This window comes from Microcaecilia unicolor, chromosome 1 (assembly GCF_901765095.1).
Source record: "Microcaecilia unicolor chromosome 1, aMicUni1.1, whole genome shotgun sequence".
NCBI classification, from domain to species: domain Eukaryota; kingdom Metazoa; phylum Chordata; class Amphibia; order Gymnophiona; family Siphonopidae; genus Microcaecilia; species Microcaecilia unicolor.
This window is the reverse complement of record NC_044031.1, coordinates 626203342-626230492: the sequence shown is the minus strand read 5'-3', so window position 1 is coordinate 626230492 and position 27151 is coordinate 626203342. Positions and strand designations below refer to the sequence as shown.

The 27151-nt window shown below is 42.9% G+C and overlaps 1 protein-coding gene across 3 annotated transcripts in view; it reads right to left on the bottom strand.

Annotated features, from left to right (window-relative positions):
• The window catches only part of GRINA (glutamate ionotropic receptor NMDA type subunit associated protein 1), a 146244-nt gene that overhangs the window by 22860 nt on the left and 96233 nt on the right, over positions 1-27151 (bottom strand). For all 3 annotated transcript variants that reach the window (XM_030220597.1, XM_030220588.1, XM_030220604.1), the window contains 3 exons: positions 5414-5614; positions 5197-5325; positions 4376-4519 (listed from right to left, as the gene is read on the bottom strand). In XM_030220597.1, coding sequence (XP_030076457.1) covers positions 4376-4519; positions 5197-5325; positions 5414-5614 — 474 coding nt within the window. The remainder of the gene's footprint in view (positions 1-4375; positions 4520-5196; positions 5326-5413; positions 5615-27151) is intronic.

The window sequence follows — 27151 nt, the reverse complement described above, 5'->3', positions numbered from 1 at the left end:
TTGAATAATTCAGTTTACTATGATTTACCTACCTCAAATATGGTTATTTTGGGTGATTTTAATTTGCATGTAGATCAGGTGGAAAGTCATAGTATGGTGGCTGATTTTCTTTCTACTACGTCCAGTTTGGGTTGGGAACAGTTACTATCTAAATCAATACATAAGGGCGGTCACATATTAGATCTTTTTTTTTCTTCAGTAAAATTAACTTCTAATAATCAAGTTAGAATCTATATTGAGCCTGTACCCTGGTCAGATCACTATGTATTGACTTGTTGGTTTCCTTTTTCACTTAAGGACTGTCAACATTTGAATCTCAAAGACAATTTTCTATATTGGAATTAAAAGATTTGAGGGTTCTGTAGGGGTATTTACCTGAGATCTCACCTTTGCTGGTCTTGGCCTATACAAGCCTGAACCATTCTTATAACAATATGGATTCTACAGCCTATGACCTGAATACATCTGTAACTATCACAATCCAGCTTTCTTGCAAAGGAAAATTACTGCTGAGGATTGCAAGATTACTTCATCCAAGGACATATTCTTTGTTGCAAACTAGCCCCGTTATCTCCTGGGAACATTGTAGTAGAGAGAGACACGGCTCCAGGAGTATGGTGATCAGACAGGGAGTTTGCATACCATTGAACAAAGGCTCGCTTCTTGACCATGAAGCTGGCTGGACATTATGTCATCGTATATGATTGGTTCACAGGTATCATCTGACCCTGGGATACCAAAAAGTTTGGACTGAAGAAAGTTCAATTGGAGGGAGAACACCAGAAGAGAAAAACACCGGAGGATTGGCAGGTGAACAGAACGCTCGGAAGAGCCAGAGACTGATTTTCCTAACACCAGTGAACTGCGTGCTTTGTAACCAACTGACACGGCCTGCTCAGCTACAACATCAGGCCTTGTATAAGACTGTACCATCCAGAATTCAGCTCTTGGACCTTATTCCTGGACTGGGAGGTTCGCTGAGGTTTTCAGCGAGACTCTGAGGAACTCCGCTTCTATACCATTGGGAGTCCGTGACAGACGGCAAGGTGAGATAACAGGATATATTACCTATGGTCGGGGATAATTAGTCCTTAGTTTGTCTGAGACAGATAGGTTTACGTCAGGACTTCTGGTCTGTGTATTCAGCTGATCACTGTATTTTGCATAAGACGTGTAGCAAGTTCTTATAAGAATTATTAGGATTTCAGGATTGTACTGGGTTGTGTAATCACTCCTTTAGTTAGTTCGTTAGGATAATCGTACTGTATTATTTATACTGGTGACAATCTATTTTTATAGCAAGTTATTTTTGTATTTTGCTTGGCATTTTGCTTCAGTACTGTTTATATATATTTTTCTTTACATAATAAATAATAATATATTCCATCTGTGGCATGGTTTCTTTTATAACAGCTAGCTTGTCATTCGGACTACAGAGGTACACCTCCCTAGACACGAGTCATAGTATTGCTAACTGGTAATGCTCTCTGATACAAGTACCTCTAGCATGCCTACAGTTCCTCAGCTACAATGTTCTGAAGATCTTTCATTAACAGAAGCAAAAAACAACTGGTTTTCTTCTCTCTCAAATTCGCTAGATTATTTTGCCCCTTTAAAAGAAATACATATAATTGTAGTCATGTTAAGCCTTGCGTTTTCTGAACAAATTACATTACATAAACAATTATTACGTAAGAAAGAATACGCATATGGCAAAACTGTCCAGACTACCACACAATGGCTGATTATAAGTCTTGTCTGATATCTTTGCAAGATGCTACTTTGAAGGTGAAGGAGGATTACTAGGTTCAATCTACTGAAAAAGCAGGTTTGGCTTCAAAAGAGCTTTTCACTATTGTGAGGAAATTATCTAACACACTGTCTTCGTCTACTCATGTTGTATTGTATTGTATTCACAGACTTCTTTTCCACCTTTCACAAATGCTACAAGGTGGATTACAATGAAGAAGTTTCAACAGTTGAAAGAATTACAGTACTCACAGAATGAAAACTTAACAATATATAAAAAAAATCACATAATTAAAAGACTTAAAATCACTGTTGCTAACTGGAAAAAAGGTAAGTTTTAAGAGCCTTCCTAAACAATATATAAGGAGTAATTAAACAGATTTGAATAGGAATACTATTCCAAAATGTAACACTATCTGGAAATCAAAAGTATGTCAGAATTTAAGAAAGCACGGGAGAAGCACACGGGATCTCTTAGGAAAAGAAAGAGTTAGTGGTTACTGAGGATGGGCAGACTGGATAGGCCATTTGGCCCTTATCTGTCGTCACATTTCTATGTTTCTAACTGATTTGCAGGTAATATTCTTCATAGATGGTAAATCTAATAATATTTTCCCACTTCTCAAGTGGGGTCTACAATTAGACAAAATTAGAAGCTGACCTACTGTTTCCGCATTAAGCCCATAAACACTTTTATAAACCATACGTGTGAGTGGCCTTCTACTTTAAGCCAGTGCAATTCATCAGCAATGGAGACATTTCCAAATACCTCCCTACCCTGCATATTAATCTGGCTGAAGTATTTTGAAGTAACTGAAGGTTTTTTTTTTTTAAGCTGTAAAGTAACAGAGCAGTAAAGAGAATTACAATAATCTAAGTGTGGGAGTAAATCAGCCTGGGCAATAGTCCTAAAACGTTCAGGACTCAAAACTTGATATAATGGATTTTAAGCAACACAATACAAAAAAATATTTCTTGACTAGCCCATTTATCAGATGTTCAAATGTTAGCTTAGAATAGCGAAGATACATACCTGTAGCAGGTATTCTCCGAGGCAGCAGGCTGATTGTTCTCACTGATGGGTGACGCCCACGGCAGCCCTGAAGTCCGGAAATCTTCCTAGCAACAAAAGTTTGCTAGAGCCTTCGGTCGCGTGCATGCGTGGCCATCTTCCTGCCCATTGCGCAGGGACATCAGTTAGATCAAAAAGCAAAGATGAAAAGAAAGAACAACTCCAAAGGGGAGGAGGGCGGGTTTGTGAGAACAATCAGCCTGACGCAGGCCTTTACGGCTGAAACACGATTCGTGTCGGGTTGCTTTTATTGATTTGAAATAAAGACCTTGTTTAAGAAAACACCACTTGTGAGAGGACTCTTTTGGATCCACTGTTTGTTTTGGCCTTAAAAAAAACTGACAACCAATTAAAAACTGACCTTGTTAATCCTAACTCACTCAGTCTGTATAGTAACAGGTCATAATCTACTGCATCGAATGCTGCAGAGATTTCAAATTGCAGCAATACAACATTTCTACCAATTGCCAAAGGTTGTCTTATTTCTGTTAATAAAGTAATTAAGAGCGTCTCTGTACTGGCCCCAATGTTAACCAGCCAGTCCACGGAATCACACAGTTACTGAGTGCTCTTACAGTCCACTTCCTAAGCACTCTTTTTACTCCTTGATCATCCAACTGATTCCTTCACAGGCTTTTTGCTTTGAATGTAGTTGAAAAAGTTTTTAATATTAGTTCTTGTCTCTATGGTAAGTTTTTTTTCAAAGTCTCTCTTGCTCTGCTTTATTACTGCTTTCTATTTAACTTGCCAACGCTTATCCTCATCTCTAGTTTCCTCATTTCAGTTTGTTTTCCGTTTTCTGAAAAATGCCCTTTGGCTTTCACTGCCCCTTTTGCTTCATTATGAAACCATGCTGGCAGTCATTTTGTCTGGGAGTGGAGAAGTAATTTAGCTGTTAGACAAGCAGTTTATCAATCGGGCAAGGAAATAACTCATATACCTCTATTTAACTTGCCCTGAGCTCGGGAAGGAGATCCCAGAGGTGATTTATTAGTTTCTGGAGGACAGCAAGTTTAGTAAGTATCAGGATCTGTTTATGGGCTAAACCCAAGTGTTCTTATTTTGGGACACCAAAGGGGTTTGTCTGTATCACAGAATGGGAACTAGCGAAGGCTGGACATCATGGTCTTTCACTCTCCCTTCACTCTGATCCACTATATGTAACAAAAACAGAGACCAAAATATTATCCTGAAGATGCCCACCAGAATAAGTTAGAGAGGGACTGAGCTCTTATCCAATATATAATGGGCTTAATAAGTGAGGTTCATTCCTCAGATGCTATGCCAAAAGCTAACCCATCTGGAGACACTGTCCTGAGAAGCACAAGATCTGTAGGATATGAATAGTGAAAAACATTAAAGTTCAAGGGAGTAGGGTAAATGGATAGCTTTTCGAAAGAACCAGGAAATCAGAAGTCTGTTCTAATAATAAATATTGTGTGTAACAGATTCACTGGTTCTTTCGTAGGGGTTCTTTTGTTCTGTCACCCTTGGTGACTTTTGTGCTAGTGAAAGACAGAAACCATAAAGAAAGAATGGTATGAAATGACTTACGCAGGTGAAGAGCAGCGCCCCCAGTGCCGCGTACACTATATGCAAGATTCTGTCCCGGATAAAGATACAGAGGATGCCGAAAATGAAGAGTACGACCACGCAGACCAACAGCACACCCATGCAGGAAGTGAAGTCATACTTGGTCTGAGGACACAAAGACAGGCCGCATAAATACATCAGCTTGAGCACATGTAGCGTTGACAATTAGTTATAACTATTTCATGGTATCTCACATTTTTTTAGGGCTGCATTTTGATTAAAATTTTAATTGCGATTAAAGTTATGTAATATTTTTTTCTTTCCTACTGCAGCTTCTTGTGAATTTGGGCAAGTCACTTAACCCTCCAGTGCCCAGAATCGCAAGGAGATGCAGTGGGGGGGGGGGGGGGGGGGGAATAAAATAAACAACATACCATTAATTGAGATTACAAATTTTAATCAAAATGCAGCCCTAAAAAAATTAAAGAATATAAAGTAAAGAAAAGATAAAAAAATACAAAATACAAACTGAAAGATTACAAATGAAAGAATCTGAAACAGCTGCAGAATAGCTATAAACAGCCTTCTTCAGAAAAGCAAGCCTCATTTTTGTAATCTGAATAGAACAGACTCAGCCCCAGTTGCAGGATATGGTTTTTTTTTTTATAAAGTTAAATTAAATCTGAGGATATACCCAAAGTAATTTCTAGGGTACACTGCATTATCTACTATACAGTGAAGAGCATCTCAGGATCTGACAGAGAAGGACCCAAGGTATAGTCCAGGGTCTGAAGTAGGAGGACTAGAATGTACTGTACTTAAGATAAAACACAAGATCTCACCTGGAGGGAAAAAATAACCACAGTGAAGCAGACAACTACTGTAATGCCAACAGCCATGATAACGGAATCTGTGTTATAGAAACTGGCGATCATTCCAACCATGTACGACAGGCTAAGAGTCAAAATAGACTAAAAAGGAGAGAGAGACAAAGTCAGAATGCAATTTTGAAGGAGCAGACATATTGCACAGAGGCTAGGGAGGAGCATCGAGCCTCACCAGAGCCACCAGATTCCAGGGGTGTTTGCGTCTGAACTCTCCACAGCAGCTTAGCACTAACAGCGAGATGAAGAAGACGGCGTAGGAGACATAATATGTCCAGGCATTTGTCTTGACGTACAATTTCACACCATCCACAAAGGTGAAAATTGCAACAAATGCAAATGTCACCAGAAGCTGGACAGAGAGCACCAGGAATACCTAAAAGAGAGCACAAACAGGCATTATATAAAGGAATGCTAGAAAATATAGGACAATGAATGAATGCAGCCAGACTGAGAAAGAATACATTTCCTCCCAGGGTTTTTGGAAGTTCTCTGGATTAGGGTTAGAAGACCTGCCCTAGCCATCAGCTAATGAAACTCCTCTATTAGCTGATGGCTAGGGCAGGTCTTCTAACCCTACTCTGTGCTCTACTAGTAGTGTCATAACCTACTGCAGTTACTGGGTCCAATTAAACAATGGGTGGACCCTAATAATCTTACTTTACCTGACAGATTAACTCGTTCAAATAATGGAGTCAGAGCCCAGCCTGCATGCTCTCAGAGTATTAATATTCATGAAGTCCTGACTCATTAGCAGGAACATATACTCTCTTACCTTATCTTGAAGGCATGGTAGGAGGCACTTTCACCCAGATCTAACCCACAGCTACTCTTTATACCACCAACTTTGTTATAAAAAAGTGTGGCTTTCAAAGGAAGTAAAGATTTTAAATTTATTATTCAGTTTGGTAAAATAAAAAAAAATTGGCAACCTGTATGATATATTGTGAAGCAGATTCACCTGAAGATACTTTATTGGAATTTGTAAATTCAGCCTCACCCTAAGCCTGGGGTCAGTTCCTTCAAGTCCAGCATCTTGCTCAATCCGGTCAGAAGTGCCTGGCAGGATCCCAAAGAGTAGATAGATTTCATGCTGCTCATACCCAGGGCTAAGCAGTGCATTTCCTTAAGTCTGCCTGGATAATAATTTATGGCTCTCCATCCCCATCCCAGGAACCTGTCTTAAACCTTCCCCACCCCTCTTTTTTTTTTTTTGTACACCTAGCTAACTCCTTGACCTTAAATGTTCTGGGAGACTTCAACATCTATGCTGATGGGCAAAGAACACATGTGACCATCTCTGGGAAAAGGTGACTAACATCACCAGAATCAAAAAATGAGGTTTTAATGAACTCTGGGGGTCTTTTATTAAGGCGTGCTAGTGTTTTTAGTACATGCTAATGATTAGGACACACTAAACGCTAGCGATGCCCATATATTTTTATGGGCGTCTCTAGTGTTTAGCACATCCTAATCAGCGTGCGCTAAAAACACTAGCGCACCCTTAGGACTCCCTCCGTTAGAGCAAACAATTTTATGTGAAAAAATTAAAAAGCTACAGAAATTCAAACATGTAAGTTTTTCAGACTGCTTATGGTCTTTTTACTTTTTGAAAGAGTTAAAAATCTATTCACTTTTACCCACTCAACATTACTCATGATTCTGCAAATTTCAATCATATCCCCTCTCAGATGTCTATTTTCCAAGCTGAAGAGCCCTAACCTCTTTAGTCTTTCCTCATATGAGAGGAGTTCCATCCCCTTTATCATGTTGGTTGCTCTTCTTTGAACCTTTTCTAATTCCGCTATATCTTTTTTGAGATACGAAGACCACAATTGCACGCAATACTCAAGTTGTAGTTGCACCGTGGAAAGATACAGAGACATTATATTATTATTTGTCATATTTTCCATCCTTTTCCTAAAATTCCTAGCATCCTATTTGCTGTTTTGACTGCCACTGCCAAACACTAGGCAGATTTCAATGTATTGTTTGCGGTGACACCTATATCTTTTGCTTGGGTGCTTACTCCTAAGTTGGACCCTAGCATCAGTTAACTATGATTCAGATTATTCTTCCCAATGTAAATCACTTTGCATTTGTCCACATTAAATTTCACCTGCCATCTGGATGCAATTTTCTAAAGTCTTCCTGTAATTGTTCATAGTCCAAATGTGTTTTAACAACCTTGAATATTTTTGTGTCATCTGCAAATTTAATCACCTCACTTGTCATCCTGATTTATAAATAGCACCAGTCCCAATACAGATCCCTGCTGCACTCCACTATTCACCTTCCTCTACTGAGAAAAATGGCCATTCAACCCTACCCTCTGTTTTCTCTCCATTAATCAGGTCGTAATCCACAACAGAACATTTATTTATTTATTACATTTATAATCCCACATTATCCCAAAAATAGGCTCGAGTTCAGTGTGGCTTACAGTTATATGTATAAACGTATAGTATGAGATACAGCAACATTGAAGTAGAATGAAAAAGTGGCTGAGAAAAACATATTAGCGAATAAACTGCAGGTGATGTACGTAATTAATTCATTCAGAAGGTGGAAAAGAGATAGGATTGTCACAGAACATTTGCTATATTGATTAATGTAATGAGTTCTGAAATGAGTTTGTAAAGAAATGAGTTTTTGACAATGTTTGGAATTGTAGGTAGTTAGGATGAGTTCCAACATTTTGGTTCAATACAGGTGAAATCAGTGGAAAGTACTGATTTTTATACAACATTTTTGAACTTTGGTGGGCGAAGTATAAGAAGGTCCCTGGCATCAATGAAGGCTTTATGTAATGATATTTCTATTAAATGATTCATATAGTCTGGAACCAGTTCATTCAGTATCTGATGTACACAGCTTAAATGAGATTCTGGCTTTGATGGGAAGCAAGTGTAGCCTGATTAATAAAGGAGTGGCTCACTCAAAATGGAGTACTTTGAAGATAAATCGAGAAGCTGTGTTTTGTACAGTTTAGAGCCATTTTAGGACCTGCGCCTTACAACCCGAGTAAATAACATTGCAATAATCTAATTTGAGAGAACTAGGGATTGCACCAGTAGTCTGATGGTACCAGTATTAAAGTAAGAATGGATGTGCCTCCTATCCCATAGGTTTTTAATTTTCTCAGGAGTCTCTCATGAGAAACTGTCAAAAGCTTTCTGAAAATCTAGATATATTACATCAACAGACTCCCCTTTATCCACATGTTTATTCACACCTTCAAAGAAATGAAGCAAATTAGTGAGGTAAGACTTCCCTTGACTGAACCCATGCTGATTCTGTCCCAATAAACCATGTATGACACTATAGAAACATGATGGCAAAAAAGGACCAAACGGCCCATCCAGTCTATCCATCCTTACTAACCACTAACTCCTCCTTTTCCTAAGGGATCCCACATGCCTGTCCTATGCTTTCTTAAATTCTGACACAGTCCTTCTCTCCACGATCTCTACCGGGAGGCCATTTCATGCATCCACCACTCTTTCAATGAAAGAGTATTTTCTTAGATTCCTCCTAAGTCTATTTCCTCTTAACCATCATATGCCCTCTCATACCAGAGTTTTCCTTCATTTGAAAAACGCTCATATCCTGTACATTAACGCAACTGAGGTATTTAAACATCTCTATCATATCCCCCCTCTTCCAGAATATAAATGTTGAGGTTCATAAGGCTGTACCTATATGCTTTATGATGGTGACCGATTACCAATTTTGTAGCCGCCCTCTGGACTGACTCCATCCTGTTTATATCTTTCTGTAGGTGCGGTCTCCAGAATTGCACACAGTACTCTAAATGGTGCCTCAATAAAGTCCAAAGCCATTTACAAAGAATATAAAAAACAAAAAATCTATAACATAAACCATGACAAGGAGGTAGTAATTAGCAGCTGCTTTCACACAAGTATTTCTGGAAGAAAAGGTTGTTTCAAATTTTTGCGAGAAGGAAATACATTGAAGTTTGTTTTATAGCTGTGAGAACACTATTCCTGATTTGTATTGACGGAATATGAAAGATGTTTCCGGAATTGCTTTGTATCGGAGTCTGATGGTCAAGTATACGACTTCCATGAATGGATGTTGGGACAAAATTGAATCTAGTCAGATAGATAGAAACCAGGCCATGCTGTATTTTAAAAATGATACAAGAGGACTTGAATTCAGCACAATCATGGACAGAAAGGCAGTGAAGTGCTCTCAATAACAGTGTAGCATGATCAAATTTATGCTGCCTGAAAATCAAACTGCTGTATTTTGTAGTAACAGAAGCTTTTTTTTTTTTTTTGTAGTTGAACAAATATACCAAGATACAATATGTTATACTGGTCCAACTGTGATACTATTAAACCTAGATTACTATAATAAAACGCACCCTCAACGTTCTGAGGACACTGACGTCACTGCAGGCACTCAGAGTGGAGGAGCGGCCTAGTGGTTAGGGTGGTGGACTTTGGTCCTGGGGAACTGAGGAACTGAGTTCGATTCCCGGCACAGACAGCTCCTTGTGACTCTGGGCAAGTCACTTAACCCTCCATTGCCTGCCGCATTGAGCCTGCCATGAGTGGGAAAAAGTGCGGGGTACAAATGTAACAAAAATAAAAACATAAATACTGCACAGTGCTGTTCTGAAGGTAGTATTGTTCTCAGCTGGTTTATTCTGAAAAAACTATTTTGGTAAGATAACTCAGCTGGTCCTCGTTAATGGCGTGCTTAATTTATTTATTAACAGCGATTTTAAAAAATTAATCATGGCTATAAAATTAATCGCCCCCACCCTGCACTTCCCTCCCTCTTCAGCTCCCACCTACGTTCCAAATTCCTTAGAGTGCAGTGGCAGCACAGCAACATCTATAGGCTACCTGCATTGTAGGCTCCCCCTGACCCATTCCAGCCTCTGAGGAAACAGTAAATTGCATCAGAAGGGGATGGGTCAGGGGCAGCCTCTGGAGCAGCCAACAGGCAGCCTATAGATGTTGCTGCACTGTTGCTGTTATCTAGGAAACTTGGAAGGTATGTGGGCACGGGAGCAGAAAGAGAGCGATGTTGGGATTCGAAGGGGGGAGACGTTGGGTTGATGAGGAGGCTGGGGAGCATAGAGAAGGCAATGTTAGGACCTGGGGGTGGAGCAGAGATAGAGCGATGTTAGGACCCGGGGTGAGTCAAGAAAGTGGAGAGTATACAATGTTGGGATCAGGGGGTGGGCAAGAAGAGAGGGTGAGATGGGGACAAGGAAGGAGAAATGTTGGAACAGAGGGAATATGAAAGAGAGATGTAGGACTGGGGGATCACAGAGAGAGAGAGATGTTGGACTTGGGGGGGGGGGGACAGGGGGAGAAGAGAGGGAGAGATGTTAGACTGGGGAGGGGCAATAGGGAGCGAGGTGAGAGGGTAAGACACTGGACCCGGGGGGGGGGGGGGGGGGAGGAGAGAGAGATGTTGGACTAGGGGGCAGGAGAAAGAGATGGACACAGGCAGAAGTAAGGTGCTGGAGGCATCTTTTAATCTCACAATTAATCAGGGATTGAAATTTTTAATTGAAATGTAGCCCTAATATTAATAAACTAGTAAAAAAGGCCAGTTTCTGCCTGTCATGAAACGGGCGCTAGCGGGCACGGGACTCCCTTCTCCTCCTCTTACACTAGTATCCCTGGTAGTGTAGAGGTACCTGTTCGCTCGGGGCAGGAAAGAAAGAGCCCCCTCTTTCCTGCCCGTAGCGCTGCTGGTAGCTGCCCTGCTGCATCCTGTGCGAGTCCGGCTCTCGGCGTTTCAAAATGGCCGCCGAGAGTTGAAGTCTCGCGAGGCTGCTTCAACTCTCGGCAGCCATTTTGAAACGCAGAGAGCCCGACTCACAGAGGATGCAGCAGGGCAGCTAGCAGCAGCGCTCCGGGCAGAAAAGCAGGGGGCTCTTTCTTTCCTGCCCCAAGCAAACAGGTACCTCTAGATCACCAGGGATAGTAGCGTAAGGGTAGGGGAGGTGATGGGGAGAAGAGGGGGCGACCGGGGGCGGGGTGCTAGCGTTATCGGGGCGGGGCGATGGCGCGAAAGGGGCGGGGTGATGGGCACGTCCTCGGCAGCTGTGATTCATTGGAAGGGGAGGAGTAGTACTACTCTCCGTTCGTTCATTTGCGTGGTTGTGTACATGTTCCACCCTCGACGTCATCACATGTGACGCGAGGACGGGGCATGGAGACATAGTGAGTGTTCTGGCTTCACCACCATGAACTTACGAACCGGTGTCTGAGTGCCTGCAGTGACGTCAGTGTCCTCAGAACGTTGAGGGTGCGTTTTATTATAGTAGATAATCTAGAGAAAGGAGTGACAAGTCAGGTGATCAAAATGTCAGAGGATTGTGAAGATTTTCAGAAAGAACTAGATAAAGATCTGATCGCAGATATTCAAAAATTAGGAAAGAAAAAAGAGGTTCTGTTAATGGGAGATTTCTATCTGCTGGATGTAGACTGGAAGGTTCCGTCTGTGAAATCGGAAAGAAGTAGAGAGATCGTGGATGCTTTCCAAAGTGCTCTGCTCAGAAAAATTGTAACGGAACCCACGAGGGAGGGAGCAACGCTGGATCTGGTGCTCACAAATGGGGATAGTGTGTCAAATGTCCGAGTGGGAAGCAGCGACCATCAAACGGTTTGGTTTGATATGACAGCTGAAGTGGAGGGCAGCCACTCTAAACTCAAAGTCCTGGATTTCAAGCATGCTGACTTTAGTAAAATGGAGGAATACCTGAGGAAGGAGCTGATGGGCTGGGAGGATGTACAAGAAGTGGAAGGACAGTGGTCCAGGCTGAAAGAAGTAATAAATAGGGCCACAGACCTTTATGTAAGGAGAGTAAATACAAGCAAGAGAAAAAGGAAACCGATATGGTTCTCCAAGCAAGCTGAGAAAATAAAGGCTAAAGAGTTGGCGTTCCAGAAATATAGAAAATCTCAAGAAGAGGAACACGGGGAGGAATACCGGATGAAACTGAAAGAAGCCAAGAGAGAGGTACGTCTGGCAAAGGCGCAAGCGGAAGAACAAATGGCTAGAAATGTAAGGAGGGGCGACAAAAATTTCTTCAGATATATTAGTGAAAGGAGAATGACTAAAAAGGGAATTGTGAGACTAAAAGATACAGCGAAACGCTATGTAGATAATGATGAAGAAAAAGCCAATTTGCTAAATAGATACTTTTGTTCTGTTTTCACAGAAGAAAATCCTGGAGAAGGACCGAGAGGGACTGGCAAAAGTACACCTGAGAATGGAGTGGATAGAGCACCGTTCATGGAAGAGAGTGTGTATCAACAACTTGGAAAGCTAAAGGTGGACAAAGCCATGGGACCAGACGGGATCCACCCCAGAATATTGAGGGAGCTCAAAGAGGTTCTGGCAGGTCCTCTTAAAGATTTGTTTAATAAATCCTTGGAGACGGTAGAGGTTCCGAGGGATTGGAGAACGGCGGATGTGGCCCCTCTTCACAAAAGTGGTGATAGGGAAGAAACTGGAAACTACAGACCGGTAAGCCTCACTTCAGTTATTGAAAAAGTAATGGAAGCGATGCTGAAGGAAAGGATAGTGAATTTCTTGGAAGCCAATAAGTTGCAAGATCCGAGACAACATGGTTTTACCAGAGGGAAATCGTGCCAAACGAATCTCAATGAATTCTTTGATTGGGTAACTGGAGAATTGAATCATCGACATGCTGTAGACGTAATCTACTAGATTTTAGCAAAGCTTTTGACACGGTTCCCCACAGGAGACTTTTAAATAAACTCGATGGGCTGAAGATAGGTCCCGAAGTGGTGAACTGGATTAGGAACTGGTTGACGGACAGACGACAGAGGGTGGTGGTAAATGGAGTTCGCTTGGAGGAGGGAAAGGTGAGTAGTGGAGTGCCTCAGGGATCGGTGCTGGGGCCAATTCTGTTCAATATATTTGTGAGTGACATTGCCGAAGGGTTAGAAGGTAAAGTTTGCCTATTTGCGGATGATACTAAGATTTGCAATACAGTGGACACCCGGGAGTGGAAAGCATGAAAAAGGGTCTGAGGAAGCTAGAAGAATGGTCTAAGGTTTGGCAATTAAAATTCAATGCGAAGAAATGCAAAGTGATGCACTTAGGGAGTAGAAACCCACGAGAGACTTATGTGTTAGGCGGTGAGAGTCTGATAGGTACTGAGGGGGAGAGGGATCTTGGGGTGATAGTATCCGAGGATCTGAAGGTGACGAAACAGTGTGACAAGGCGGTGGCCGTAGCTAGAAGGTTGCTAGGCTGTATACAGAGAGGTGTGATCAGCAGAAGAAAGGAAGTGTTGATGCCCCTATACAAGTCGTTGGTGAGGCCCCACCTGGAGTATTGTGTTCAGTTTTGGAGGCCGTACCTTGCGAAGGATGTTAAAAAAATGGAAGCGGTGCAAAGAAAAGCTACAAGAATGGTATGGCATTTGCGTTCCAAGACGTATGAAGAGAGACTTGCTGATCTGAACATGTATACCCTGGAGGAAAGGAGGAACAGGGGTGATATGATACAGACGTTCAAATATTTGAAAGGTATTAATCCGCAAACAAATCTTTTCCAGAGATGGGAAGGCGGTAGAACGAGAGGACATGAAATGAGATTGAAGGGGGGCAAACTCAGGAAAGATGTCAGGAAGTATTTTTTCACAGAGAGGGTGGTGGATGCTTGGAATGCCCTCCCGCGGGAGGTGGTGGAGATGAAAACGGTAACGGAATTCAAACATGCGTGGGATATACATAAAGGAATCCTGTGCAGAAGGAATGGATCCTCAGAAGCTTAGCCGAAATTGGGTGGCGGAGCAGGTGGGGGGAAGAGGGGTTGGTGGTTGAGAGGCGAGGATAGTGGACAGCAGACTTATACGGTCTGTTCCAGAGCCGGTGATGGGAGGCAGGACTGGTGGTTGGGAGGCGGGGAATCGTGCTGGGCAGACTTATACAGTCTGTGCCCTGAAAAAAACAGGTACAAATCAAGGTAAGGTATACACATATGAATTTATCTTGTGGGCAGACTGGATGGACCATGCAGGTCTTTTTCTGCCGTCATCTACTATGTTACTATGATCCTTTGACACTAAGAGACTAGAAATCAAAACGGCAGATGAAATTTAATGTGAAGTGAAAAGTGATGTACAGAGGGAAAGCAAAGATACTTACCTGTAAGCAGGTATGCTCCAAGGACAGAAGGCTTTAAATTCTCACAAGTAGTGGGTGATGACAATACGTGTTGTCCGGTCTGGAAATGCAATAGCTAAAAAAGAGTTTTGTGAAGCGCAAGCTGCGCTTCTCCCTGCATGTGTGAGTGCCTTCCCGCCCATTGCCTGAATGCGGTCTCCTCAGTTTTATAGCAGAAAATAAAGTAAAATGATTAAAGGAGACAACTCCAAGGGAAAGTGGGATTGTGAGAATATAAAGCCTGCTGTCCTCGGAGAATACCTAATACAGGTAAGTATCTTCGCTTTCTCCGAGGCCAAGCAGGCTTATAATTCTCACAAGTGGGGAATCCCTAGCATCCAGGCTCACCAAAAACAACAAACACTGGTCAATTGAGCCTCTCAACGGCGAAGACATAACAAAGGTTAACCTGAAACTATGTACAATCTGAATTAGAGTGCAGCCTGGAACAGAATAAAATGGGCCTAGGAGGGTGGAGTTGGATTCTAGACCCCAAACAGATTCTGCAACACTGTCTGCCTTAACTAATTGTGGCTTCGGGTATCCTGCTCAAGGCAGTTGTCTGATGTAAATGTGTTGACTCTTCAATGGAGGCTGATCTCAAATAGGCTACTGACGCAACCATGGCTCTGACATTATGAGCCGTGACATGACCCTCCAAGGCCAGCCCAGACTGGGCATAAGGGAAGGAAATGCAATCTGCCATTCAAATCAAAATGGTTTATTTCCCATTGGAGCCCCCCCCCCCCCCATCCTGTTGGGATCAAAAGAAACAAAAAGCTAGGTGGACTGTCTGTGGTGCCTTGTGCACTTCATGTAGTAGGCCAATGCTCTCTTGTAATCCAAGGTGTGCAAGCTGTTTTTGCCAGGATGGGCATGAGGACAGGGAAATAATGTTGGCAAGACAACTGACTTCAGATGGAACTTTGACACTATTTTCGGCAAGAACTTAGGGTGCGTGCAGAGGACTACTCTGTTGTGATGAAACTTAGTTATAAGGTGCATCCACCACTAAGGCCTGAAGCTCACTGACCCTATGAGCTGAAGTACCAGCCACCAAGAAAATGACCTTCCAGGTCAAGTACTTCAGATGTCAGGAATTCAGTGGCTCAAAAGGAGCTTTCATCAGCTGGGTGAGGACGTTGAGATCCCATGACACTGGTGGAGGTTTGACAGAAGACTTTGACAAAAGCAAACCTTTCATGAAACGAACAACTAGAGGCTGTCCAGAGATGGGTTTATCTTTTACACGTTGATGACAAGCACTAATCACACTAAAGTGAACCCTTACGAAGTTGGTCTTGAGACCAGATTCTGACAAGTGTAGAAGATATTTAAACAGGGTATAATAGAAGTGAAACATAAAGGAATCCTGTTCAGAAGGAATGGATCCTAAGGAGCTTAGCCGAGATTGGGTGGCAGAGCCGGTGGCGGGAGGCCGGGATGGTGCTGGGCAGACTTATACGGTCTGTGCCAGAGCCGGTGGTGGGAGGCGGGACTGGTGGTTGGGAGGCGGGGATAGTGCTGGGCAGACTTTTACGGTCTGTGCCAGAGCCAGTGGTGGGAGGCGGGGCTGGTGGTTGGGAGGCGGGGATAGTGCTGGGCAGACTTATATGGTCTGTGCCCTGAAAAGGACAGGTACAAATCAAGGTAAGGTATACACAAAAAGTAGCACATATGAGTTTATCTTGTTGGTCAGACTGGATGGACCGTGCAGGTCTTTTTCTGCCGTCATCTACTATGTTACTATGTAACTCTGCCTTGACCGACATTGCACTTGGGGTCTGTATTTTTGATTAGAAGTAATTCTGTTTAAAAATGATTGTTTAACTTTGATTGTATGAAAATAGGTTGGAATGTAGAAGATAAGACACAGCTCTAATTAATTTGGTATGTGAAGGGAGAGGTGGAGCTTGTTTCGAGTTCAGACCAGCCACCTGGATTGAGAAACATGTGACCACATTTCCACAGTATGGCTTGTTTACCTAAACAGAGAAATTCTCAGGCATTCTGTAATTTTCCTTAGCTCTGAACATGAGTTCTAAGCCTAATAAAAAAATGGGGCCTTTTACAGTGAAGCTGGAAGCTCATCTATGTGTGGACACATCGCGTAGAACCAGACTCCTAGTCAGACTCCAGCTTTGCTGAAAAAGTGGCTTCTCTCAGCTGATGCAAAAAGCCTGGATGTAGAGATTAAGGACCAATGATGATGTATGTATAATGATTGTTTATTCCTTCTTTTCCTGGTCTAGAAACTCCTAGCATTGCTTGGATGTAGGAACCAGTGATGTAAAGATTGTTTATAGATAGGTATTATTGTTTCTTTTCAGTTATATAGCTAATCATTGTGTATAGAGCTAAATCATTGTGTATTTTAGAACCTCTAATAGAAGTCTCATCTACCTAATACGAATCCAAAAGAATCCACGGTAATTACTGAGTAGTCGGTGAAGCAGGCTGTAAAACTAGGGCAGAACACAAGGTCTGTGTAGGACAAGTAAGGGGATCTAGGGCCTTGCTCTCACACCAGACAGCAAGCCTCCTCCATTTAAAAGAGTAACACCTCTTAGTGAAATCTTTCCTGGAAGTCAGCAAAACATGGGAAACACCCTCCGAGAGACCAAAGGAAGCAAATTCTAGGCTCTCAACATCCAAGCTATGAGAGCCAGAGACTGATGGTTGGGATGTAGAAGTAACCCCTCGTTCTGAGTAGTGAGGGTCAGAAAACACTCCAATCTCCACGATTCTTCAGAGGATAACTCCAGAAGAAGAGGGAACCATATCTGTCATGGTCAGTACGGCACGATCAGAATCATGGTTCCGTGGTCTTGATTGAGTTTCAACAAAGATTTTCCCACTAGAGGTATTTAGAAGATATGCATACAGAAGACCTGTCCCCCAACTGAGAAGGAAAGCATCTGACGCTAGACTGTTATGGGCCTAAAGCCTGGAACAGAACTGAGGGACCTTGTGGTTGATCTGAGTGGCAAAAAGATCCACTGAGGGAGTGCCCCACGCTCGGAAGATCTTGTTGGCTATGTCCATATTGAGAGACCACTCGTGAAGCTGCAATATTCTGCTCAGCCTGTCGGCCAGGGTATTGATTGCGCCCCCCAGGTAAGTGGCTCGAAGGAACATGCCATGCTGGGGAGCCCAATGCCACATCCGGACGGCCTCCTGACCCAGAACGCGTGATCTGGTGCCCCCCTGACTGTTGGTGTAATACATTAAAATCTGATTGTCTGTTTGGATGAGAACAATTTGGCGAGATAGCCAATCTCTGAAAGCTTTTACAGCGTTCCAGATCGCTCGAAGCTCCAGAAGATTGATCTGAAGATAAGCTTCCTGGGAAGACCAAGCACCTTGTGTGTGAAGCCCATCTACATGAACTCCCCATCCCAGGAGAGATGCATCCATCATCAGCACTTTTTGTGGCTGAGGAACTTGGAACGGAAGTCCCAGAGTTAATTTGGATCTAATTGTCCATCACTGAAGAGAGCGTACAAGCTCTGGGGACACTTGGATGACATCTTCTAGACTCCCCATGGCTTGATACCACTGAGAAGCTAGGGTTCACTGAGCTGATCTCATGTGAAAACGTGTCAAGGGTGTAATGCACACTGTGGAATCCAAGTGGCCCAACAATCTCAACATCTGCCGAGCTGTGACCTGCTGAGAGGCACGAACCTTGGATGTGAGTGAGACAAGATTGCTGCTCATCTCCAGGATGTAGGCTCGAACACTCTGTGTGTCGAGTAGGGCTCCTATGAAACCCAATCGCTGGATAGGACAGAGATGGGACTTGGGGTAGTTTAAAATGAACCCTAGTAGCTTCAGGACCCAAACAGTCATCCACATGGACTCCTGAGCACTATCCTCCGAGGTGCTCTTTACCAGCCAATCGTCGATATATGGGAACATATGGACTCCCAGTTTGCGTAGCAATGCTGCAACTACTGTTGACACTTGGTGAAGACCCTGGGAGCTGACACAAGGCCAAAAGGCCACACACGGTACCGAAAGTGATGTGTTCCCAGCCGAAATTGAAGATACTTCCGGTGAGATGGATGGGAGCATATGTGTCCTTTAAGTCCAGAGAGCATAGCCAATCGTTTTTTCTAAAGAACTGGGAGAAGGGTGCCCAGGGAAAGCATCCTGAACTTTTCTCAAACTAGGAATTTGACCCTTAAGTCTAGGATGGGATGTGTACTCTTCTCTTCTTCTGCATAAGGAAGTAGCTAGAATAGAACCCCTGCCCTTCTTCCCCTGGTAGAACAGGTTTCACAGCATTGGCCTTTAGAAGGGTGGAGAGTTCCTCTGCAAGTTCCTGCCTGTGCTGAGAGATGAATGAATGAGCTCTTGGTGGGCAATTTGGAGGTTTGAGATGTCAATTGAGGGCGTATCCAAGACATCTGAAGAACCCACTAGTCGGAGGTTATAAAAGGCCACCTTTGATGAAAGAATTTCAGCCTCTCCCCCGACCAGCAAGTTGTCTGGGACAAACACTTTTACTGCAGCTATGCTCTGCTGGAGCTAGTCAAAGCTCGTCCCTTGTTTTGCCTGAGGAGCAGCAGGGGCCTTAGGCGCATGGTGTTGACGTGAATGAGAGCGCTGGGGCTCAGCCTGTGTAGGCCAGTGAACCAAAGTGTACTTACACCTAGGATAAGTTCTGAGAGAAGAGGACATTTCTCTGGTAAGTGAACATTATTTTGCTTTGTGCTCTGGGAACGTAAAGATTGGGGTTTAAAGGAGGAACTGTAGGTTAGTGATAGGCAGAATAAAAACAAACTTGAACTAAACTTGAACTTTGTACCACAGCATTAACAGCCTCTAGAAGGCACTGCAGGACCCAGTTTAGCATTTTTTTTTTTGGGGGGGGGGGGGAGAGAGAAAAGCAAGCATTATTAACTTTTCTATAGTGTATAACCCTTTTCCCATAGTTTTAAATTGTAATTTTCTCTAGAGATAGAGCAGTTTTTAAACTAGAATGGGGGTGAAAGCAGTCAGTCACTCAGAAGCGCATGGTTCATTGTGGAGTAACCTTGAAGGATACTATTGAAGCAGGACATTTAGGGAACCCCAGTAGAGAGGTTTCAACAATGCTGAAATGAAGCCAGTTGTGCTTAATGAGAGAGCAGAATAAAAGATGCGCATTATCCCCTTCAACTTCTAAGCAGCTTGTACATCAAAGGAAAAAACACAATTTGAAGTGCCTGCATACAAATGCTAGAAGCCTAAAAAATAAGACGGGAGAGTTAGAATATATAGCACTAAATGATGAGGTAGATATAACAGGCATCTCAGAGACTTGGTGGAGAGAGGACAATCAATGTGACACTGTGTTAACGGTATAAATCGTATCGCAATGATAGAGAGGAGCAAATTGGAGGGAGGGGGGGTTGTGCTATATGTTAGAGGGAATTGAGTCAAATAAAATAAACATTCCACATGACACAGATAGCAGCATAGAATCATTATGGATAGAAATTCCATGTGTGAAGGGAAGGAGTATTCTTGTAGGGCTGTACTACCGTCCGCAGGGACAGAATGAACAGACGGATGAAGAAATGTTTACAGAAATTAGGAAAGCTGGCAAATTGGGCAATGCTATAATAATGGGTGATTTCAATTACCCCAATACTGACTGGATGTTTAATCAGGGAGTGCCAGGGAGATAAAATTTCTAGATGTAACAAATGACTGCTTCTTGGAGAAGCTGGTCCAGGAACCAACGAGAGGGGGGACCATTTTGGATCTGGTCCTTGGTGACATGCAGGGCATAGTGTGAGAGGTGGCGGTGTTGGGTCCCCTGGGAAACAGTGATCATAATAACATTATCAAGTTTGAGCTACTATCTGGTATGAACCTGCAAAAGAAATCTACTATAGCTGCATTAAATGTTTGAAAGGGTGACTATAATAAAATGAGGAAAATGGTTAAAAAGAAACTAAAAGGATCGGCTGCAGAGGTTAGGACACTAAATCAGGCGTGGATATTATTCAAAAATAACAGCTTGGAAGTCCAGTCCAGATGCATTCCACGTATTTAAAAGGTGGAAAGAAGAGAAAACGTCAGCCAGCATGGTTAAAAGGTGAAGTGAAAGAGGCCATTACAGCCGAAAGATTGTCCTTCAAAGAATGGAAAAAGGATCCAAACAAAGAAAATAAGAAGCAACATAAGCACTGGCAAGTCAGATGCAAAGAATTAATAAAGAAGGATAAAACAGAATATGAAACAGAATATGAAGGCTAAAACTCACATTAACAACTTTTTCAGGTACATCAGAAGCAGAAAGCCTGCGAGGGAATCCGTAGGACCGTTAGATGACGAAGGAGCAAAAGGGGCGCTCAGGAAGGACAAGGCCATAGTAGAGAAACTGAATGAATTCTTTGCTTCTGTCTTTATGGAACAAGGTGTAAGAGATCTGCCTGTACTGGAAATGGTTTTCAAGGGTGATGATGAGGAGGAATTGAAAGAAATATCAGTGAACCTGGAAGATGTACTGAGCCAAATTGACAAATTAAAGAGTAGTAAATCACCTGGACCGGATAGCATACTTCCAAGGGTACTCAAAGAACTCAAGCATGAAATTGCTGATCTGCTGTTAGTAATATGTAACCTGCCGTTAAAATCGTCTATAGTACCTGAAGATCGGAGGGTGGCCAATGTGATGCCGATTTTTAACAAGGGTTCTAGGGGTGATCCGGGAAATTATAGACCGGTAAGCCTGACGTTGGTGCCAGGCAAAATAGTGGAAACTAGTATAAAGAATAATATTATAGAACATGTAGACAAACTTGGTTTAACGGGACAGAGTCAGCTTGAATTCAGCCGAGGGAAGTCTTCCCCACCAATTTGCTTCATTTCTTTGAAGGCGTGAACATGTGGATAAAGGTGAGCCAGTTGATGTGGTGTATCTAAATTTTCAGAAATCCTTTGATAAAGTTCCTCATTACGGACTCCTGAGAAAATTAAGGAGTCATGGGATAGGAGGCAAGGTTCTGGTGTGGATTAGGAATTGGCTATTGGGCAGAAAATAGAGGGTAGGGTTAAATCGTCATTTCTCTCAATGGAGAAGAGTGAACAGTGGAGTGCCGCAGGGATCTGTACTGGGACCGGTACTATTTAACATATTTATAAATGATATGGAAATCAGAATGACGAGTGAGGTGATCAAATCGGTAGATGACACAAAACTATTCAAGGTTGTTAAAACACTTGCGGACTGTGAAATATTGCAGGAAGATCTTAGGAAATTGGAAGACTGGGCATCCAAATGGCAGATGAAATTTAATGTGGACAAATGAAAGGTGATGCACATTGGAAAGAATAATCCAAATCACAGTTACCTGATGCCTAGGGTCCACCTTGGGGGTCAGCGCTCAAGAAAAATATCTGGGTGTTGTCATAGATAATACGCTGAACTCTTCTTTTCAGTGTGCAGTGGTGGCCAAAAAAGCAAATAGGATGCTAGGAATTATTAGGAAAGGGATGGTGAATAAGACCGAAAATACTATAATGCTTTTGTATCGCTCCATTGTGCGTCCGCACCTTGAGTATTGCATTCAGTTCTGGTCACCGTATCTCAAGAAAGATATAGCAGAATTAGAAAAGGTTCACAGAAGAGCGACTAAAATGATAAAGGGGATGGAACTCCTCTCATATCAGTAAAGACTAAAGAGGTTAGGACTCTTCAGCTTGGAAAAGAGATGACTGAGGGGCGATATGATTGAGGTCTACAAAACTCTGAGTGGTGTAGAATGAGTAGAAGCAAATTGATTTTTTACTCATCCCAAAAGTAGAAAGACTAGGGGACACTCGAGGAAGTTACATGGAAATACTTTAAAAACAAATAAGATGAAATATTTTTTCACTCAACGAATAGTTAAGCTCTGGAACTCTTTGCCGGAGGACGTGGTAACAGCAGTTACAGCAGTTATCTGGGTTTAAAAAAGGTTTGGACAAATTCCTGGAGGAAAAGTCCATAGTCTGCTATTGAGACAGACATGGGAAGCAACTTCTTGCCCTGGGATTTGTAGTATGGAGTGTTGAAACGATTTGGGTTTCTGCCAGGTACTTGTGACCTGGCTTGGCCACTGTTTGGAAAACAGGATACTGGGCTAGATGGACCACTGGTCTGATCCAGTATGGCTACTCTTATGCTCTTATGTAGGATAGTAATAGGTATTCCTCCTTGGCTTACCAACCAAAAGACCTCCTAGCTAAGGAGATTGATGCAGAAGGCGCTCAGTGGGAGAGAGAAGAGATGGAATCAGTGTGTTTCTTGATTTGGTCTGTAACCTCCTGAACCCTCTCTACAAAAAGGTTATCCCCCGGAATGAGACATCCGCCAACCTCTGTGGAACAGAATATTCCAAGTCAGAAATACGCAGCCATGTTTGTCTGCTCATTGCTATACTTTGAGCAGAGATCCCAGATACAACATCAAAAGTGTCGTAAGTGCCCCTGGCCAAGAACTTGCGACATGCCTTCTGCTGCTTGACCAACTGGCGAAAAGGCTCGGCATGCTCCGGAGGAAGCGTGTCAACCAAGTCTGACAACTGTCACACTGAGTTCCGCAAGTAGAAACTTGTAAAGAGCTAGTAGGATTGCATTTGGGAGATGAGCATTGAAGCCTGGTACATCTTCCTCCCAAAAGAATCCAGTGTTCTAGCTTCTCTGCATGGGGACGCAAAAGCATAGTCCCTGGAACTCCTGGCTCTTTTGAGAGTCGATTCCACCACCATGGAATTGTGAGACAACTGAGGCCTATCAAAACCAGATGTACCGAGTATCAATCTTCATGGGCATGACAGGGACTAAAAAGGGAACTCCCAGTTCCTGACGAGGACTTTGTGGAGTACCTTGTGGAGAGGTGCAGTCACAGCCTCCTTAGAAGGAGATATATAGTCCAGGTCCTCAAGCATCTCATTCTCCACTTCCAAAGGAAATGGAATGGCCTCAGTCATTTCTTTTACAAAAGATGGAAATGTAAGGTTCTCCGGCGGAGACCTTCTCCTTTCAGGTGGAGGGGAGGGTTCAGAGGGAATCCTGTAAGATTCATCTGAGTATCTCCCTATGGGATTGTTGAGACCGAACCTGCCTCTATGCCGAGGACCCGTGTTCCCAAGAGTGTCTTCTAGAAGTTGGCTCCCGCCTCGACTCCAGCGAAGTTCCTCCACTGACGTCGAAGGGGTACCGGCTTGGGTGGCAGTCGACACTGTGGCCACAAGCAGCGTCGGAGGCTGCACTGCAGGCTGATGGCCAGGCGGGGCCGCAACTCGTGGTAGGGTAGGAGCAAGCACCCCCAATACCGATGCACACTGTTGCATAAGGCCATCCAGCAGCTCAGGAAGCAAGGCCTGAATGTACTCATCTAGAGCCGACACAGAGAAAAGCTGGGGTGTTGACTGAGGCGTAGGTTGCAGCACCGCTGGGGTTGACACAGGACCAAGATCTCGGCTGCTTTGAGACAGGCGCATCGGCACCTCCTGTATGGGGGGGGGGAGGGGGAGCGGTCCTCCCGGCGACGACGCTTCTTGGGTGACGAATCATTCGACACCCTGGAGCTCCTAGCACCATGTGTCGAGGGTGACCAATGACAATGCTTCTTAGCCTTCACCTGAAGGCTCCTCAGTACTGACAAGGACGATGTTGAATCCTCACGTGACCTCAGGGTCGGGTCCAAAAATGGACGGTCCCAGGGGCCCTGCACAGCAGAAGGTCTCTAGACAAGTGGAGACCCATTTAATGCCTCACAGCTCCCAGCTTCTAAGGGTCTTGAAGCAGCCATGCTTACCAATGCTCCTGATACCGGTGCGATGCCCGACATCAATGCCGACATCGAGGAACTGGACTTGGCTCCAAAAATCCTCTCTCGTTGAGCCTCTCAGGAAACCTGGGTCCTCTTCTTCACCAAGAATGAGTGTCCTATCCCAAGATGTCAAATGTGTGCAAGTGGATCCTGTTTTTCTTTGCCCTATGAAATGTTATTTTTGTATACTTTTTCTGTTTATTTTTCAGACAGTGGAGTGGCCTAGTGGTTAGGGGGGTGGACTTTGGTCCTGGGGAACTGAGGAACCGAGTTCGATTCCCACTTCAGGCACAGGCAGCTCCTTGTGACTCTGGGCAAGTCACTTAACCCTCCATTGCCCCATTTAAGCCGCATTGAGCCTGCCATGAGTGGGAAAGCGCGAGGTACAAATGTAACAAAAATAAATAAATATACTTGCCATCTGGTCCCTGACGCAGTTTTAACAAAACGCTGGCCATCGTTGGCCCAGGGGCAAGTTTCTACTCTAAACTGTCTTCTTGCTACAAGGTTAAGTTGCACTATAACTTATAGAAAGTTTTTTTGAGCGCTGTTGAGTATTGACACTGTTGGAAGGTTTTTGCCAATGATGAAGCCAAGATCTTTTTGGATCACTACCGCTCTGCAAAACCCACCAGGGTCTGAGCGGCTTTGAGGATTTTCCTTCTTTTAAAAGAAAAATTGTTTTTCAACATTCATTGACGTTTCGTAGGCATCCTATTGCTATCATGCTATAGCTAAAAAAAACAAACAAAACAGACAGTAGAGTTAAATGGTCAGTATTCTCAATGGAGAAGGATAGATAGTGGGGTTCCAAAGGGGTCTCTGCTAGGACCGCTGTTTTAAACATATTTATAAATGATCTAGAGGTGGAAGTAACTAGTGAGGTAATTAAATAGGACGACGACACAAAGTTATTCAAAGTTGTTAAATCGCAAGAGGACCTTATGAGACTAGGCATCCAAATGGCAGATAAAGTTTAATTTGAGCAAGTGCAAAGTGATGCATGTGGAAAAGAGGAACCCGAAATATAGTTACGTGCGTGATGCAAGGTTAGGAGTCACTGACCAGGAAAGGCATCTAGGTGTCATCGTTGATGATACGTTGAAACCCTCTGCTCAGTGTGCGGCTGCGACAGCTAAGAAAGCAAATAGAACATTAGGTATTATTAGGAAAGGAATGGAAAACAAAAATGAGGATGCTATGCCTTTGTATCGCTCCATGGTGTGTCCGCACCTTGAATACTGTGTGCAATTCTAGTCACCGCATCTCAAAAACGTATAGTGGAATTAGAAAACGTACAGAGAAGGGCGATGAAAATGATAAAGGAGATGAGAAGACTTCCCTATGAGGAAAGCCAGCATGGCTAAAAAGTGGATATGTTAAAAAGTGGATGGGAAGACTTCCCTATGAGGAAAGACTAAGTGGCTAGGGCTCTTCAGCTTGGAGAAAAGACGGCTGAGGGGAGATATGATAGAGGTCTATAAAATAACAAATGGAGGTGGAACGGGTAGATGTGAATTGCTGGTTTACTCTTTCCAAAAATACTAGGACTAGAGGGAATGCAATGAAGCTACAAAGCAGTAAATTTAAAACGAAACAGAGAAAATATTTCTTCACTCAACATGTAATTAAACTCTGGAATTCGTTGCCAGAGAATGTAGTAAAAGTAGTTAGCTTAGCTGGATTTAAAAAAGGTTTGGACAGCTTCCTAAAAGAAAAGTGCATAAACCATTATTAAAATGGACTTGGGGAAAATCCACTGCTTATTTCTAGTATAAGCAGCATAAAATGCATTGTACTATTTTGGAATCTTGCCATGCACTTGTAACCTGTTGGAAACAGGATGCTGGGCTTGATGGACCTTCGGTTTGTCCCAATATGGCAATACTTGTGTACTTATGTAAAGGTTAAAGCAACTAGGGTCTTCAGCTTGGAGAAAAGACACATGATGTGAGATATAATAGAGGTCTATAAAATAATGAGTGGAGTGGAATAGATAGACGTGAATCGCTTGTTTACTCTTCCTAAAAATACTAGGACTAGTAGGCACGCAATGAAGTTACAAAGTAGTAAATTTAAAGCAAATCAGAGAAAATATTTCTTCACTCAACATGTAATTAAACTCTGGAATTCGTTGCCAGAGAATGTAGTAAAAGTAGTTAGCTTAGCTGGATTTAAAAAAGGTTTGGACAGCTTCCTAAAAGAAAAGTGCATAAACCATTATTAAAATGGACTTGGGGAAAATCCACTGCTTATTTCTAGTATAAGCAGCATAAAATGCATTGTACTATTTTGGAATCTTGCCATGCACTTGTAACCTGTTGGAAACAGGATGCTGGGCTTCATGGACCTTCGGTTTGTCCCAATATGGCAATACTTGTGTACTTATGTAAAGGTTAAAGCAACTAGGGTCTTCAGCTTGGAGAAAAGACACATGATGTGAGATATAATAGAGGTCTATAAAATAATGAGTGGAGTGGAATAGATAGACGTGAATCGCTTGTTTACTCTTCCTAAAAATACTAGGACTAGTAGGCACGCAATGAAGTTACAAAGTAGTAAATTTAAAGCAAATCAGAGAAAATATTTCTTCACTCAAAGTGTAATTAAACTCTGGTATTTGTTGCCACAGAATATGGTAAAAGCACTTAGCTTAGTAGGGTTTAAAAAAGGTCTGGATAGCTTCCTAAAAGAAAAAAGTACATAAGCCATTATTAAGAAGGACTTGGGGAAAATCCACTGCTTATTTTTAGGATAAGCAGTTTAAAATATATTGTACTCTTTTGTGATCTTGCTAGGTACTTGTAACCTGGATTGGCCACTGTTGGAAAAGGATGCTGGGTTTGATCGACCTTTGATTTGTCCCAGTATGGCAACACTTATGTTCTTATGTAGTGAATGTATGCAG